The 19,077-nt window shown below is 38.7% G+C and overlaps 1 protein-coding gene across 8 annotated transcripts in view; it reads left to right on the forward strand.

Annotated features, from left to right (window-relative positions):
* The window catches only part of APC (APC regulator of WNT signaling pathway), a gene marked incomplete at its 5' end in the record, with an annotated part of 88,310 nt that overhangs the window by 59,292 nt on the left and 9,941 nt on the right, over nucleotides 1-19,077 (forward strand). For 2 of the 8 annotated variants that reach the window (XM_080920053.1, XM_080920054.1), the window contains 9 exons: nucleotides 1,037-1,138; nucleotides 5,941-6,039; nucleotides 8,412-8,790; nucleotides 10,249-10,344; nucleotides 11,652-11,705; nucleotides 14,938-15,077; nucleotides 15,741-15,818; nucleotides 16,427-16,543; nucleotides 18,245-18,459. In XM_080920053.1, the coding sequence (XP_080776179.1) occupies nucleotides 1,037-1,138; nucleotides 5,941-6,039; nucleotides 8,412-8,790; nucleotides 10,249-10,344; nucleotides 11,652-11,705; nucleotides 14,938-15,077; nucleotides 15,741-15,818; nucleotides 16,427-16,543; nucleotides 18,245-18,459 (1,280 nt within the window). The remainder of the gene's footprint in view (nucleotides 1-1,036; nucleotides 1,139-5,940; nucleotides 6,040-8,411; nucleotides 8,791-10,248; nucleotides 10,345-11,651; nucleotides 11,706-14,937; nucleotides 15,078-15,740; nucleotides 15,819-16,426; nucleotides 16,544-18,244; nucleotides 18,460-19,077) is intronic. The other 6 variants (XM_080920057.1, XM_080920058.1, XM_080920055.1 and 3 more) reach the window with 3 other exon arrangements.

Genomic DNA, 19,077 nt, shown 5'->3' on the forward strand with positions numbered 1-19,077 from the left:
CAGAGGTTCAGTCCAGAATCATCAAGGCAGGAAGTATGGCAGCATCCGGGCAGGCTTGGTTCAGGAGGAGCTGAGGGTTCTACATGTTCATCTGAAGGCTGTTAGCAGAATACTGGCTCCCAGGCAGCTAGGACAAGGGTATTAAAGCCCACACCTACAAGGCCACACCTACACCAACCAAGTCACGCCTCCCAACAGTGACACTCCCTGTGCCAAGCATATACAAACTATCACACTAGTTTTGGGTAAAAATGGTACATGTAAGTTATTTTTTAAGTCATGTTTTTAAATGGTCTAGAAAGGTTTAAGGGTTAAAAATTCAGGGAAAGCATTTTTAAATATACTGGTGCTTTATGTCAGATTGTTAAAGCATAATCTTTACGTTAGATTATGATGATAGCATTTTCCTAAAGTGATCAGAAAAGAGTTTCTATAAAAGATGGCAGATTATTTTAGTTCTTGTATCTGTGGTGGTAGTTTGCAAAGTGCCTGCTTTGTATATCCTGTTCAAAATGACTACTTTTACTAGGTTAGGTATAATAGGTCACTTCTATTTCATATAACAGATTGCAAAGTTTTCTGTTTTATTTATAAGTTTCAATGAGCTAGTAGTCACTTGGTTTCATTTGACATTAGCAGATGTGCACATATTCTCTGTAAAAATGTGCCTACAGGGGAGCTATTTGTAACCTTAGGTGTTAGTTTAGCTACTGTGTTTGCAGCTCCATTAAATGCCAAAGTCATGTGACCTTGCAACAACGGACAAATAATGGCTCTAGATGGATTGTGTTCCCTATAATAGAGGAGCACATCTGGTGGAGGATGGTATTTCTATGAGCCTCTAAAAATCCTTTGTCTACAGCTTGAGTGCTCAGGGGACGCTTAGTCATACTGGAGGTCGGAAGTGCAGCACACACTTCTGTGCCTTTGTCAGCCTAGATAATTGATTCATCAAGAGGTTTGAAGCAAAAAATAAGCTGTGAGCTCTAAAAGCATGCTGTTTTTGTACATAATGATACTAACTCCATGTTAACAGAGGTCATCTCAGAGCAAGCATGAAGCTGCCTCCCATGAAGCTGAACGGCAGCATGAAGGTCAAGGAGTGGCAGAAAGCAACATGGCAACTTCTTGTGGTCAGGTATGAATATTTTCAAATTGACAAGTCATGTCTATTTCCTTACAATGTGTGCCTCTAGAAACATTCAGTGTCAAAGTACTCTCATTTCTCTTATTACATTAAAATACACTTTCTAAACTTGTTGGAGTGATTTATGCTCTGGATCACGTTTTTGTTGGTCTTGGGGAGCTGCCCGCGTGTGCATGGTCTGGAGAGTTTATTTCCGAGGGGCTGACCCTGTCCTGTGTTAGCACTGTTCTGCTTTCCTCTAAGGCCTCAGGGCAAAGACATGCCTCTGGGTCACAGAGGCTCTTACAGCTCCTACTTCCTGCTGTGCTTTAAGTTTACACAAATTGAGGAATAAATCTTGCTTGCCCACTTGTGCTCTTGCTCTTTCCCCCTTGGCCCTCTTCTCCTCTTTCCCTTCCCCCTCTCTCCATGTGCTCATGGCTGGCCTCTGCTCCTCCACCTCTCTTTTCTCTCTCTCTCTCTCTCTCTCTCTCTCTCTCTCTCTCTCTCTTTCTCTCTCTCTCCTACCCTCTTAACTCCCCCATGACCTGAATAAACTCTATTCTGTATTTTAAAAAAAAGAGAGAGAAATAAATATTAACTAGAAAAGATTATTCTGATGCTTATAAATAAAAAGCTACATACTAATTGTTTATTGAAATAATATGACAACTTTTTATTCATGTGTTCTATATTTTTCAAATTTCCTCCAACAGATGGTTTTATGTTGCAAATCAATAATACTTAAAAACTAAAATTCTACTAAATTGATTTTAACAATTTTCCCTCTATCAACAGATTGGTCTTTCTAAGTTTCTTTTGATAGTACTGTTTATATCAGAAGAAGGGAATAATATTCTGTTAATTCACTAATGTATAAAGCTTAAAATACTAGCCAAAAATATTTTCCTGTACTGAACTAAAGCAGATACTTTATACCACATCACTGGTTAGTATTATATAGGAAAGCTATTTAATGGTGAATTAGGATAAAACAGTGAGATTTAAATAGTTCTTTGAGTCTTTCTCTGTGTTACTGTTCTATGGTGTAGAAGAAAGAGGAGTTGAGTTTCATTTGATGTTAGTTGTTGAAGCTTCAGATCATATTCTAATTACTATGTACTTTAAAGTCTTACCCATCTGGTAGATACTTGTGTATACAGATCTCGTGATACTACATGAAAAAAATCATCTCTAAGTTGATTATATTCTATATCAGAAATGGAGACTGTTGCAGATATAAAAAGATAAGGATATTTTTATAATGAAGTGGGTGGGAAAACCACAAAAGAAAAATCAGTAGGTTTCCAGAGGAATTCGAATACTTTGTATCTTAGAAAATAGAAACAAGATTGGCAGACAGCAGAAGGCACCATCAGGGGCTGGAGAAGCTCAGCAGTTAACAGACTGGCCAATCTCTTGAGGACCCAGGCTCCAGCCCCAGCCCCCACATGGCAGCCCACTCTAGCCCCAGTGGATTCAATTTCCTTTCCTCCCTTCTAAGAGCCAGCTACTCAAGTAGAACACAGATATACATGCAGACAAAACACCCATACATGTACAATTAATTATTCAATTAAAAATTTTACAAGTAATTATTTTTTTACCTTTGCCTTTTTTAATTAAAATGTAATTACATCATTTTCCTTCTGCCCTTCAGTCCCTCCTGTCTATATGTGCCCTCTCCTGAAATTCATGATTGCTTTTTCTTCACCTATTATTGCTACATATATATACATAAATGCAGCATATAAGTATATAAACAAAACCTGCTGAGTCTGTCTAGTGTTTTAAGTGTACATGATTTCAGGGCTGATCATTTGATATTGGATAATCGGTAAAGGGACTCATTTCTGGTGAAGACGCATTTTTAGTTGCCTGTAGTTCTTTGTCTAGGCATGCCTCCTCCCCACCTACCCACTAGCTATCCCCCTTCCATGTTTATTGCTCTTGTTCAGGTCCTGTCTAGGTGCCATATCGTGGCGAAGCTTCTCTGTCATTTCTAAGACACAGTTTCAAGCAGATTTCCTAGTCCTCTGGTGTTTACAGTTTCTGACCCCTCTTCTGAGATGTTCCCTGTGGTTTAAGTACAAGAGATGTATGTAGATGTGTACACACAGTGAGTTATTCTCTGCATTTTTACTTTTCTCTGATGGTCACTAGCTGTCTTCAGAGAGAAGCTTCTGTAATGAGGGGCAGGAGTGGCACTGAGGTGTGTGTAAGGATAAGGACTTAGAATGGAGTTAGGAGTATGCTGCTTTAATAAGTTATTGGTAATAGGCTCCTCTAAGAGCCGTGACCTCACTTGCCCTGGGTAGCTGGCTAGGATTCCAGTTCCAAGCATAATCTCATTTCCCTCCTGTTTAGCAGGCCATAATTCTAGTTAGACAACTGTTGGTTAACCACCAAGCTGTGTTTGAGTGCCACTGTGTACCAGTAGGGATATAAAATATTTAATTTATCTTCCTTCCTTAGCTTTCTTTCTTAAAATCTATTTTTATTCATTGGCTTTTGGTTTGTTTGGGTTTTTTGTTTTTATTTTTGAGGTAGGGTCTTTGTTAAGCCTGTTTTTCCTGGAACTCGCTGGCTGGCCTGCCTTGAACTCAGAAGTACTGGGATTAAAGACATATGCCACTACTGCCCAGCTCTGGTGTCAGGGCTTTCCTCTCTTGTCAGCTTACACAACATCCAGTGCTATGAAAACTTGTCCTCAGAGAGGAGGCTTGACTGTTAAAAAATCAAGATCAAAGCTGGGCATGGTAGCATGTACCTGTAATCCTGTGACTTGATGTAGAAGCAGTAAGATTGGGAGTTCAAGGCTACCCTTGGCTATACAGTCAGTTAGAAGCCAGCCTGGGTCACGAGACCCTGTTCCAGAACAACAGCAAAAAAGTCAAGATTGTGCTACTTGCAAACATTTATAGGAAGCAAGAAATTTAAAATATATAGGTATTTACAAGTCAGCTGTTTAATAAAGACGTTTCAAAATGGGCACAAGAGGGGCCAGTGAGATAATTCATTATGCATGTGTGCATCTGCACACAATAATAATATATGGCTGTTATTACATGTTGAGGTTTTTATAGCTTTAGTTGTTTATACATTTGTAAAGTGTCAAGTTTTTACAGTGTGTAACAACTATAAAGTCATTTTTGTTTTGTTAAAATGGAAGAAAATACTGTACTGATTTCAATTCCTCTGTCACTTAGGGTGTCCCCAGAAGCCTGATTGCAAATGGTGGGATCCAGGAATCAACCCACAAACTACTCAGACACTGGTCTCAGTCAAACAGGGATAGTTTATTGAACATATACAGACACGACACCCAAGACGGATCAATCAGGGACGTAGTCAGACTCAGGAGTTGAGACTGCAATCCTGACTGTTTCCCCAGGGCAGCTTTTAAAGACAAAACCACAGAAGCTCATAGCAACCGTAAAATCTCAGACACAGATGCTGCCGGGTGGTTGGGCCAATGGGCGGATGGTTGGAATCTAAGGAAGACAAGGAGGAGTTCAACATAAGCAGTATAGTTATTGTTGCTAACCATACACAGCTGTCTGACCTTCATTGCAACTGCCTCTGAAGGAGGACAAGGGTCTGTGGAATTTCCAAGGACACCAAAGCATAGAACTTAACGGGATTTGCAGTTAGTGGTTAACTCAGGCATGACAAAGGTTCTCCGTAACAGTGTAAGATGGCTGGCAGTAGATATAAAACAAAATGGCTACAGTAATATCAGAAGCTACCTGGGTCTTAAAGAAACAGCATGTTGTTTAGTGTGAGAATGGCAGAATAGGGCATCTGTTGAAAGGAGTAAAATCAGTCATGGTAGCGTTTGCCAGTAATCCCAACACTATGATAACTTCGGTAGGATGGCAGGTTCAAGTTCAACCTGAGTTACATAGTAAGTTCTAGGCCAGCCTGAGCCACATGGAGAGACACTATCTCAAGAAAAAGAAAGAAAGTAGTAAGTAATTCAGAGCCGAGTATTTATTCCCTCTTCAAATAATGAATTCTTTTGTTTTGTTTTACATTAATTCCACCAGCACTGTCTGTGTGGTTATTACCAGTCACTACTCTCAAATCCCAATGTAGACAAACAGTCAGCATCAGTGAGTCCAAGAGTCTGCAGACACTAGTCCCAGCTATCTGAAAGGCTGACACAGAATTATCATTTCAGTCAATTTTGTGCCTCCAGAGTACTGGGGATTAAAAGGTATATCCCCCACAACTGGCCCTCAGCTTATCTTGATAGGATCTGTATACATGACATTGTTTTTTTCTAAATTCTGTCATTTGTATGAAGTTCCCCTCCCTCCACTCATCCCACCACCTCCCATTTCCCTTCAGTAAAGAGCAGGTCTCCCTGGGATATCCACTGAACAAGCCCTCCTGTCAGAGCTGGATGAGGTGACCCAGTAGGAGGGAGAGTCCCTAGAGAACATCGAGCTACACAGCCATGACTATACATGTAGAGGATGAACTCAGACCCTTGCAAGCTCTGGGATTGTCACTCAGTCTCAAAAACAGCAACAAAAGGAGTCCTATCTAGTCGTTTGCTTTCTGTACCACCGTCTCTGATAAATAAGTGGTGGTTAAGTAATTGAGGGAAGGACTAGTGGTTGGAGCTATCTTAAGTTTTATTTGCTGCAGCGTTTCAGTGCACAGCAGGTCATTGCCTTTCTGTTTCCTGTTACTCTGCAGTCTGCTATAGCTGTATTCTACTGCACTCGTTTGTCTCTGCATCTTTCTAAACTGTGGCCTGTGTTTATAATCTAAATTACACTGTCTCTAATTTGCTTAACTTCTAGAGTTCAGCTGCGCGTGTAGATCATGAAACAGCCAGTGTTTTGAGTTCTAGCGGCACACACTCTGCTCCTCGAAGGCTGACGAGTCATCTGGGGACGAAGGTAACAGCGGATTACAAACCTTGCCAGTGCTAGGGGTGCTTTGCTAAGATGGTCTTCATGAACATTTAAAGAATTCTCACTCAGTCTTTATGACGTTGTTACAAAGAAGCATAAACAAGAGGAAATGAGAATTGTAAAAGCTACAGAATGGGTGCCTGTTAATTTCATTTCCAGCTCATTATTCATTTACCTGCAAGTATTGTAAGCTCCAGCCAACCTGACTCCTTCATCACCCCTGTGCCTTTCCACTTCAGTATCTGCAGCAGTGCCTACAGCAGCATGCAACACTTTTGCCCCACCTTGAAGGGCTGTTAATCTTTCCACAGCTCAGGATTCTGAGCTCCGTGTCTCCAGAAGACAGTTTCTTAACTCCTAAAAGCTTCTTAACTACTCATATCCTTTGTCTTTGTTATTAACAGTTGGGATGAAACTCCCTCTTAAAATACAGATTGTTTTTCTCTGTCTTTAGCATCTCACATGGCTACAAATGAATGTTAATGAATATTTATTGAAATGGATGGAAAAATTCATTGAACTTGAACATTAGCCAATACAGCAAATATCTTAAGATTATGGGAACGTGTGAGAAGAAAATTGTGTTAGTATTTTACTGTGGTGGAATTATGAGCAATATGTTTTCAGCCCAAACCAAAGAATTACATTGTCTTCATAGCATATTTTGTGCTCTTTAAATAACATGGCAGTGCTTAGGAAACATTAAAATAACACTAATTTAAGAAGTGAATTTTAGGGCTGAAGATGTAAATCATTGGTAGAGTGCTTGCCAAGTATGCTCAAGGCTTTGGGCTCAGTTTATTAAGAAGAAAAACAGCTAATTAAAGAAATGTCCAGTCAGAGCTAGCTCACGCCTTTAATCTCAGCATTAGAGAAGCAGAGTCAGACGGATCTCTGGGTTTGAGGCCAGCCTGGTCTACATACACAGTGATGGGACTAACCAGAGAAACCTTGTCTTGGGGGTGGAGGGTATAAAGAGATGAATTTGAGTGATCAGTGATAATTCACTGTAGTTTCTGTTTGGGACCTCTCTAAGACATGCCAGTAAGTAAGTTGCCTCTACGGTGTCGCCCGTTGTAAAACACTTCTGTTACTGAAAAGGAAGAAGCTGCTTCAGGCCATTAGGGTCTAGAGCTGATGACACTGGTTCAGCGTGAACAGTGTTGACTCCATTGGCAGTCAGGGTGCATTTCCTTTAGCAGTGGTTTGTGCATCCTCAGGCCTGCTTTCCTGTGTGATGTAAATTCCTTCATTTTGTAGCTCAGAAAATTGATGCTCAAGAGAAGTCAGATAAAGTAACAGTACCACGCAACATGCTTAAAAGTGATGGAGCCCAACTTTGGACCTAGTTCTGATGACAACACATTTGTCCGCAGTCCTGTCGCTGCCGTAGTAGAACCAGCACTGGTGGAAAGCTCATGCGCTTACACATTTCAAGCAACATTTTGCAACCTCAGCAACATGGACTAACTTGTTCTGTTGCTGTAGGATATTAAACAGCACCCCTGCCTCTACCCACAAAACCCGAACACTCATGCACCACTGTTGTTAGAACCAAAGTTATGTCTCAGCAGACAGCCAGATGTGTCCTTTTGGATTCACTTCCACAGATGATGCATTCTTCATATAGTGGCCTCTCCTTTATGGAGAAGTCTCGAACTGGGAAGAGAAGCTGGTGACAACCCATGCTAACTGGATGCTGTTCTTCTATTTCTGATTTGCTTCTAAGCTAATCTCCCCAGTCTGTCAAAGCAACTAACACTTACCAGTTGCTTCTCAAAAAGAAAATGATGACATGTCTTTGCTTTGCCACTCTATGTGATTGTGGCATTTTTCTTTATGGCAAAATAATTTTATATGATGACAGGTCATATAAGTTTAAATGTCATTATTATAATCTGATGAAATGTAATGATTGCAGAGAATTAGAATTTGGTAGATTATAATATTGAAAATGTTTTTTATTGCTTAGAAGTAAAATACAGTTTTAAATTATATATAAACAATTTAAATTAATCAAATTCTAGAGAGAGAAAGAAATTGACTGGAGAATCTAAGAGAAGAGAAAATTATTTTCATTTATAATAATCAGTTACCTTTAGCTGATACAGGCAAATAGTAATTTCAATACTGTAAGAGCCTGCTTTTTTTAACAGTCTATATTATTACTACTTATTCACATAAACCAACTGTGGATTTTTATTTTTAAATACTTGTCATCACTTCATCCAGAAAAGTTTTTTTGTTTTGTTTTCATTTTTATTGAATATAGTAAATAATCCCATTCATCACTTCATTAGATCTGGTTTTTGGGTATTGAAGTTATAATTTTGTTTCTAAACTCATTTGGCCCACAGGTGGAAATGGTGTACTCATTGTTGTCAATGCTTGGTACTCATGATAAGGACGATATGTCACGAACTTTGCTAGCTATGTCTAGCTCCCAAGACAGCTGTATATCCATGCGACAGTCTGGATGTCTTCCTCTCCTCATCCAGCTTTTACATGGCAATGACAAAGACTCTGTGTTGTTGGGAAATTCCCGGGGCAGTAAAGAGGCTCGGGCCAGGGCCAGTGCAGCACTTCACAACATCATTCACTCACAGCCTGACGACAAGAGAGGCAGGCGTGAGATCCGAGTCCTTCATCTTTTGGAACAGATACGCGCTTACTGTGAAACCTGTTGGGAGTGGCAGGAAGCCCATGAACAAGGCATGGACCAGGACAAAAATCCAAGTATGTTCTTTGTAGTGTACATCACATCCCAATGTACGTTTCAAAGCATATGTAAAAGCTTTCGGCTAGAAATTCTTTTTAGTTGGTTTGCTGTCTCTATCAATTGAAGGAATTCCTATTACTAACTAATGCTTAAATCTGCATTTCCCTGGAAAATGTTTAGCAAAGGAAAATGTTATGTGTAGTACTGTGTAAGCTGGTCAGATATAAGGGTAATTTGGCTGGGCAGACATTCCCTTCCTCCCTCAGTGCACCATTGCTGCCCCCAAAGCTGAGTACTCCGTTAAAGAGGAAAACCTTCCCCAGAAGACGAGGACCATCCCATTAGGGGTGTATGAATAGCAAACGTTCCATGCTAGAACTTCCAGGCAAGCTTTCAAGAAGAACAAGCAAACAAACAAATTGTAGTTAAAACTTAAAGGTAACTGCTTTCATGATCATGTGTAATCTCTACATTTGGGAGATAGAGACGTGAGGATCAGGAGTTCAAGGCCATCTTGGACTACACAGATTTCATGAGACCCTGTTACAAAAAGAAGACTCTACTTATTAGAGCTAGAATCAGTGTGAGCAGTTAGGTTATCTTTGGATGAAGTTCAAGAAAGTAATTTTAATTTTACACAAGTTCCTTCAGCTATTAGCAACCAAACCAAATCTTTTATACACACTCTACCTATTGGTTTTTGATACTAACAATAGCTATTTGAAGCAAAAGAAAGGGAAAGTGTTATTGCTTCCATTTATAAATGAACCAAGGCGTAAGCTAAAAACACTTTCATATGCTCTAGAACCTATATAGCAATATTTTTCTAAGTTTAATATAAAGATTATTTCAAATCTTAAGAAAGTGTAAGAAAAAGAGTGGAAAAGATGTTTTAATCCACTTAGAGGGTCTTGGGGTAAGAGCCAACAGATACTTTGTTTGGAGGGCATTCTTGATGGGTACCCACAATTGTCTAATAATTCATATTATTGCTTCTGAGAAAATACTTTCTGACAAATAATGACCTTTGAAACCTTGCATACAATGTTTAAAATGTAGGTGCATTTTTTTAATATTTTTCCTGTGCGTCTATATAGGAAACTTTCTGTTGGGTATCACATTTATATGCAGCCATATACTTTTAATGCATAACTATTATAGTTGTTTACACTGAAATTAGAAACAGAATCCCACCAAAGTCTGTATTCTCAGCTACAGCAAAGCCTAGGAGAGATTTAGTCGTACAGTCTTGGTTAAGACTGACAAGTGCTGAACATGCTTATGGAACCAAGAAAACCCTGGTACATTCGCTGTTCTACATCTGTGGTGCTTACCCATCCATTCAGCAAGTATTTGTTGATCTGCTAACCTTCAATACAATGGGGATGTACTAATAGCCTCTGCTTATTTTAAAAATGCAATAGCATCTTTTTAATATAACAAAGCATTATGGCTTAGGTAACTTTATTTTTCAGTGCCGGCTCCTGTTGAGCATCAGATATGTCCTGCTGTGTGTGTTCTAATGAAACTTTCATTTGATGAAGAGCACAGACATGCAATGAATGAACTTGGTAAGATAAAAGCTTTCTTAATGTCAGAAATAAATGCTGGTGAATTTTTAAAACACACAAAAAATGATTATTACTAAAAGTTTAGACAGAGAAGTTGAACTAATGTAAGGCTACTAACTTTGACCACCTGCTTCCATCCATGTAGGAAAAAGGAAAAATAGTGCACCCCGGTCCCCAAGGGAGAAAGGGTCCTGTGCCCTGGTCCCCAAGGGAGAAAGGGTCCTGTGCCCTGGTCTCTAGGAGAATAGGTCATGAATTACAGAAATGTCTATCCTCCTATAAACCAACTTTAATTTTAAAAATCTTAACTAAAGATTGGAAAAATTACCAAGTCGACCACCTCTGTCCCTGATGCCCGAGTAGATGCTGTGTTGTAATTGATGAAGAAGACAGTTTGAATTATTTGTCAAGACATCATTGTTCTTGCACTTTGTCGAGCACCTCAGATGAACACCAAGAACGACAGTTACTAAGATTTTAATTTATCTTAATGGTTGTCAGTATTTTACTGGATTTTAACCAAAGTAGAAACTGGTGTATTTAGAAAGACATGTTCTAACTGAAGTTAGCAACACCTCATTAATTTTGTAGAAATTACTCCTTTAGGTATATACTGTTACATCCTCTAAACCCTATTTAATCATTGAGCATCCATTTTTTCATGTTGATTTTTCATTAATTTATAGGTTTATTTTACATATATATTAATAAATTGCATCATTTGGAGCCGTGTCATGTGAACTGGATTTATCTAGTCGTGCCACATGTGAGAGCCGCACACTGAGTCTGTCTTAGCATGGCTGTGCCGTGCTTTGTGCTGTCTGTCACATCACATCCAGCCCCTGCTGCATCCTCACCACCTCATTGGTAGTCATCATTCCCTGTAAATGTGCTCCGTTATGAGCCTTAAGTCCAGACAGACTGCACTGCAGACCGTGAGTGCCGTCCCCTTCAGAGGCATCACTTTGGGAAGCTCTGGTCTGTGGTTGAGGCCTGCCCTCCATCCGTGCTTTTCTTCCCACAGGCCCTACCTGGTCCTCGTGCCAATGTCCTGTGAAACCTCGCTTAATCTTTTGGGCTTTTCCCATTTTAGTACAGTCTTAGCATTTGTGGATTTTATTTCCTAATGCCAAAAATTAAGAAAAGGGATAAAACTAACAACCAGGAAAACTCAAGTTTAAGATATTGCAAAGATTTTTCTTTAAATGTTCATGTGTTCCAATGGACTGCAGACTAGGACTGACACATTAATTATCTGAATTTGAGACTCAAACTTAGACTCAGTATTTGTTCCTCTTCTTCTTCAGGTAGGAAGGCTACCCGGGGCATTTCATCACAGGAGCTAGGTCAGGGGCTTTCAGGTGAGGAGCAGGATGGGGCCTCTGGGGGTGTGGCTGTGGGGACATAGCCACAGGGTTACCTTCCTCTCACTCCTCGCCTTCAAACTCGCACTGGAGCAAAGGAGAGTTAGGGTTTGTGAGTCAGTGGGAGCCAATATGAGACAGCACAGGGCTCTGGCCGTGAGGAGTAAGGAAGGGGTCAGTCCTGGATATGTGGGGAAGAATTCTTAAACCTAGTCAGTGAGCACTGCCACTTGTATGTATGTGAGGATCCAAGAAAGTTTGCTAGGCACTGGAGCTTTCAAGTAATGAAGACACGTCCTGGCTTCCAAAACAATTTATTTACACTAATATTTTACAGTATCTCTAGGTCCTGACAGTCAGTAGGGGTACTTGTCAGGTCAGATATGTCTAGCCCTGTTGCAGACTTCCCAAAGGAATCTAGGAATCCCATGAATCAGTCTGAATGATGCTTATTGTGGAACTGGACTATCAGTCTGCAGAATATATATTCATTTTAAGAAAAGAACATCTCATGCTAATGATGGCTATCAAGCCGTGCTATAAAATTTACATACTTTTAAAGATTAAATATCTTAATCTTGTCTTAACTGTAAAGTATGGGTTCTATTTAATAGCATTTGAAACGGTTGAATTTGTGTCATTTCAGTGAATCCTTTTACAGTTTTAACCTGTAAATTATATTTTTTTGCCTTAGGATTCACTGATTTTTTTTAACTTAACATTAGAAAGGGTCTTTTTTTTCCTCTGGTACTTCAATGTACTAATTTTTCATCAGTCATAATCCTGTTGATATCCAGTATATTCTGCTTTTCTCTTGTTTGAAATCAGATCCTAAAATTGATATTTTTAGATATAAGAGTTCTCCAACAGTTTAATGCCATCCTAGCACCTTCTTTAGACCATTTTCTCTTCCTTAGGAAGTAGTCCCTTACTATACTAGGCAAGATTTCACGCAAATACAAAGCATAGTTTTTAATTTGATAATTGAGACCCTGCTTCTTAATGCTCTACATCTTGAGCAAACATCAGTAGCCTGGGCCACAGTCTTCAGGTCTACAGTGACTTTCTAGTCAGTGTCCTGGCTCCTTTGTTCAAGTGTACAAATACTGGCCTTCACTGAAGCTGGGCCTGACGCTCTTGTTCTCTGTGCTGTATCATCCAATCCTAGGGTTTCACTTAATGTATTAATCACCCACCATTGAGCTAGTGTTCTTCAGATTCAGATCTCAATCTAACTTTCCCCTCTTAAGTTTTATGTGTGCTAGGCAAACACTACCACCAAGCCATTTGGACATGTTCATACTGCTTATCTGACATTTCTCTTGACACAGTGCTTGTATCTGAACTGAACTCTCACAAACAGATTTTGTTAGCCCCATCCCTAAAGCTGTCTTTTTCAGTGTTCATTTCGGCATTCTCATAACCCAGCTGTTCAAATCAAAATCTCAGAAAGATTATACATGACTCCATTTAAACCTTCTACAGTTAGAAACTGAGCACTTTAATCCTGTTTCTTCAATATAGCTCAGTCCAGGCGTGGTGGCACACCTGTAATCGTAGTACTTGGGAGGTAAACAAGATTGATCTCTATGAGTTCAAGGCTAGTCTGGTCTACATAGGGTGTTCCAAGTCAGTCATGGATGCATAGTGAAACCCTGTCTTAAAATCAACTGTGTGTGTGGGGAGGGGGGTGGTCTCTCTGGTTCTACATATTTTGTTCTGCCTTCAGTCACAAGCCATTCTGCACACTGCACCCACTGTATTCTATTTACAACATCTGCTTACACTTTCCTCCATCTAACATCCTTAGTGTGACATGGAATGACTCTGTAATGTGGTATCTGCCCTCCTCTCTAGCTTCACTTGGTGCCCAACCTTACTGAACTCTTACACATACCGTTTTTTCTACCTAGAATAATTCTTTTTTCCTCCTTGCCTTACCCTATTAGATATTCAGTCATCCACTAGATTTCACCTTAAACATTTCTCAGACCCTTTCCTTGGGGCTCTCTCCCCTCTAGATCTGGGTGCTTCACACCATTCACAAGTCTCATGAAGACAGGGACTGAATTTGGCTCACTGACTGTACTTATCTGTTAATTCGAATAGATGGAGGAAAGTCTTCATAGATGTGGTTTGGATTTTCTTTATACAGTGAATTTGCTGGCCTATGTTCAGAGAATTGCCTGTCATCTCTTCTTGTCATAAAGGTCTGCCTGAATCTTCATATAGTCGGACACCTTGTCTTACAGTTCTTAGCTCAGCATAGAACTTCATTTTGTAAATGCGCAAATTCTTCCACTGATCTTTTATGCCATGCACCAAGTATTAGTGCACCGGTCTTGCAGATTAGCAACTTACTGAGACTTACAAGTCTTGTCTTTTCTTTTTAATGCCTGAGCCACCTCCCTTTAACAATACAATACGCCAAGTTCCATGGTGATTGACGTCGATAATGAATAATCTTTTAATAGTTCATGTGCATTTTTATCTTTCTTTTATTCTCATCCTCACCATTTCACTTCACTTTTTTTTAATCCCCTTTACTGTCTTCCCTTTCCCTTTTTGTTTCCAATCCTTACCTCCTACTGTTGACCACTTGTTACTCAGCACACCTGCTCGTTAACTGTTAGGAAGAAGGAAAATACTGAATCCTGGTGCGATTAATTATTTTATAGTATCAAAAAAAGGTTATTTTTTAAGGAAACTTGATAGAAATTTGTAGTAGGTTAAACAGAGCATTCTTTTCATGAAATAAGTTTTACTTCAAGCAGAATTTCATTTAAAAGTTTTATTATTCCTAAGGATCATTATTTAACACACTAAAAAATATTAGATCACAGTATATGAAAATTGACTTTAAAGCTTTTATAATAGAAGTAAGTTAATTTTTCTGCTTAGGGTTAGAAAGGCCAGTGTTAACAAATAGCCTTCATTGTTGACAAGTTATAGTGTATGTCAGTGACTAGAAAATGATGTTTATTCCATTCAGTGAAGGAAGTGGTGGGAGGGTGGAGATACTGGCAGACAGTGACATCGTCATCAGGTGTAATTTATTACACAAACACTATTTACAACAGTTTTGTGGCTTTTCATTCTAAAGGCAAATTTAAACCATATATTCTCACTCTTAGAGATCTTCCCCCATCCCTGGTTTTAAATTACCAAATTATACCAGTTTATTTGATTGTAGATTATTATATGTTTCCTTTTGCCCTTGTTAAATTAGGGGGCCTGCAGGCCATTGCAGAGTTACTGCAGGTGGACTGTGAGATGTACGGGCTTACTAATGACCACTACAGTGTTACTTTAAGACGGTATGCTGGAATGGCTTTGACAAACTTGACCTTTGGAGACGTTGCCAACAAGGTATGTCTTTCATAAGACTTACTTCCCAAGGTAGCTCAGTTAGGAGTTAGTTTATTTTCTTGTAAACAACTTTCTGAACTAAAGAAAGAATTACTTATAACTTTTTTTGGTGTCTTCCACTGCATCCCAGTTGTACAGTGACTCCTATCCTAGGAGCACCTTTCACACTGTGACTGAAATCCCCCCTTAGTAGTTGCCTTTTGCCCAAACAAAGCAAAAGGCCGCCTGAAAATGGAATCATACAGTGAAACTATATCATTGCACCAACAACATTGCTCCTCATACTAGGAATGTAGCTAAAAAATATAGTACCTTTCCCTAGCAAGTGTAGGTGACCAGCACTGCAGAAAATGATAATTAATAAAACAGAGTTCTCGGGAGTGAGAGAACCCTGTGATAAACAATATACAATCAGGCAGAGCACCATGCTCTGGGTTTTGCTTATCATTTCTTGGGATTTTGCTTGGGTTTCCTACTTAGATGAAGGAAATTCATAACAGAAATAGGAGACATCTGTCTTTCACTTAGGTAATCTTGCTCTGGGTCTTGTACAGGTAAAAACATTTATGGTTGAAATCAAAGCAGGTCTGAAATTTAGTAGTTAGAAATAAAGCCGTTTCGGGCAGGTTCCTTGATAACACCACTCCGCGTCTACTGTTGCAGGCTACGCTGTGTTCTATGAAAGGCTGCATGAGAGCGCTCGTGGCCCAGTTAAAATCCCAAAGTGAAGACTTACAGCAGGTACTGCTTAGATTTCTGAGGAGCTTCTTAGATTTTAACAGCTTAATGTACTCATTTATATTAACCTTTGGCTTAGTAGTAATTGGCTTTTTAAAGTATGGTTTTACTAACACTAAAGTAAAGTAAATAATTATGTTGAAGTAGTTCTTTTTGTCATCCTAGTAAAATTTTTGAGGAATTTACTATAGGCAGAACATTTCTATTTTTATCATTACAATCAATCATATTATTGTACAAACTAGTGGGTTTCACTTGTGGCCTCTCAATACGTGCACATACCATGTTTTGTTACGGGAGGAGCATTCCTAACTCAAAATCTGAATCCTGCTGACCTCACACCACATGTGGAGAATCTGTTATGAAGCTTTGTGCACTGACTTATTAATACACTATAGAAGTTACCTTCCATTTTCTCATACCCAAGGTATCTCACATATATACAAATATTCAAAAAGCCAAATTTAAAATAAAAACACCTATACCAAGCATTTAGATAAGTTGTATTTAAACTAAAACAGATTCTACTCTTACCTCTAGCATTAGAAACAAAAGGGCAATTAGTATGACTCATTTTCCATGTAAATTGTTCTAAACTTGATTATTTACAGGTTATTGCAAGTGTTTTGAGGAATTTGTCTTGGCGAGCAGATGTAAATAGCAAAAAGACGTTGAGAGAAGTTGGAAGTGTGAAAGCATTGATGGAATGTGCTTTAGAAGTCAAAAAGGTAACTTTAAAATGTTGGGTACTGGAATAGGAAATCCACCAGCCTCTGCCTCACTAGAGACGGTATTAAAGGGATACTCCACAAAGAGACCCTGAGACAAGGACCAGCGTCAGAGGTTGTCCTAGTTAACTTGCACGTAGTGGCAAACACACACCAATGCACAACTCACACAAGCACTTTCGAGCTCATCATATATGCACACTTACATAAACAGATCCATGTTTAAATGTAAATAGGTTCTATATAAAGATACCTTTGCATCTGCTAAATAGACGATTAGGACTGATACTTCCGGAAAGTTATCAATAGCCACTAAGTGTTGGAAAGGGTACATGATGTTATTTGTCACTAAAACTACAGTGAGGTGCTATTATACATACCATATTAGCTTAAGTTACCAGATTAACCACCCGTCAAGGTTGCTGAACATCTAGAGGCATTCTGTGCTGTTGTTGGGCATGTGAAATTGTATAAGCACTTGGGAAAACATGTCAAACATACACCTGCCATACTGCCCTGCTATTCCACTCTTAAGAATTTACCCACAGAAACAATAACTTGTATTCTCACACAGGTTTATACATAAAGTGTATGGGGGAGAGAGAGAGAGAGAGAGAGAGAGAGAGAGAGAGAGAGAGAGAGAGAGAGAGAGAGTGAAGATGCTTTCTTCTGGTGTGTCTGAAGACAGCTACAGTGTACATAAATAATAAATAAATAAATTGATTTTTTAAATTTGTTAAAAATAATAATGAAGAAACTGACATTTAGAGTGTGACAGATTGTAATCAAATATTAATTGTATATCACAGTGTTTCTGCAGCAATTAAAAATTTTGTATGTGAGGGAACTTGGCCCTTTTTATAATTTGTAGTTTCTTTAGCAATTTGTGGGCTGGAGAGATATCTCAACAACTAAGAGCACTGACTTCTCTTCCAGAGGTCCTCGGTTCAGTTCCCAGCAACTACATGGTGGATCACAACCATCTGTAATGGGATCTGATGCCCTCTTTGGGTGTGTCTGAAGAGAGCAACAGTGAACTCACATACATAAAATAAATAAAATCTTAAAAACCATGAATTTGTATGTTAGCCAGTGGTGGTGGTGCATGCCTTTAATCCAGTCCTCGGGAAGCAGAGACAGGCAGATCACATATATGAGTTTGAGGCCAGCCTAGTTACAGGGTGAGTTCCAGGACAGCAAGGGCTACACAAAACAACAAGAAAGAAAAGAAAAAGAACTTGTATGTTTTCTAGTACTTTTCAGAAGTCATATTTTTTAATCAGCAGCACATGAATACATATTTTTGTTTTTAATACAAATAGAATATGCAATATTCAGTACTTAGACATTTTTTCACTCACACGTAGTATATGAAGATGTTTTTTCCTGTATATTATTATAATTTTTATTAATACCTCTCCCCATAATTGCTTTTTATTTCTTTTTTTTATGAAGATGTTTTAATTGAGTGTCTGTTATCCTGATAATATTATATTGTGATAGTGAATATCAATTTGCATCATGGAAAGATGTGTGGTCATTAGTTTAATACTGTGTTGATTTATAGAAACACCACTGACCTAAATTTTATTTTGTGTGAAACTGTAAATGAAACATTCTGATTTACTAATGAGGAATGTCAGAAGGAAGACAAAAAGAAAAACCTCTAAATGACATATACTCTGTTTCAATCATGAATAGGAATCAACCCTCAAAAGCGTACTGAGTGCCTTATGGAACCTGTCCGCACACTGCACTGAGAACAAGGCTGACATATGTGCTGTGGATGGAGCACTGGCATTTCTGGTTGGCACTCTCACGTACCGGAGCCAGACAAATACTTTGGCCATTATTGAAAGTGGAGGTGGGATATTACGGAACGTGTCCAGCTTGATAGCTACGAATGAAGACCACAGGTATACACCAAGTTTAGATTACTTTCAAGTGGATTACTGTAGAGTTTATTTCTTTAGAAAGACCTAACTCTAAACTGTTTTATATTATTGTGAAAGCTCCAAGCAAAGAGGCCTTATTATAGTGTAAAGATAACTATCAATTCCAAGAATAACTCATTTGCATGTTGTCACTGATAAAATTGAAAGTATCTTATAGGAATCTACAAATAAACAGTAGTTGAGAAACCCAGCCAGACTATAGAATAGGAATAAACGTTGAATTAATTCTCACTTATTTAGATGGCGTAAAGAAATTTTAAAAAACTAATTTTTAAACAAAGGAAAAACTCTGAAATATGATGTAGGAAGTATAAAGGCTCAGCCTTTTCCTAATGGTCTTAATCAGCATTGAAGCTTATATACCCTGACAATTTTAAACTAAAAGAATACATTATTGCTAGGTGTTGATTTACTTTATATTTAAAAGGCTGCAGAGTTCTCCAAGACCCAGAGTTCATTATTTTGACTGTTAGCCCTTATATTCAAATGCTTTTTGCATTTTTAAAACCTATACTTCATGTTATTTTTTTTTTAAATAATGCTATATACACAGTCTGCCCAAGAGTGCTTTGGACTTTG

Source organism: Micromys minutus, assembly GCF_963924665.1.
Source record: "Micromys minutus genome assembly, chromosome: 8".
NCBI lineage: Eukaryota > Metazoa > Chordata > Mammalia > Rodentia > Muridae > Micromys > Micromys minutus.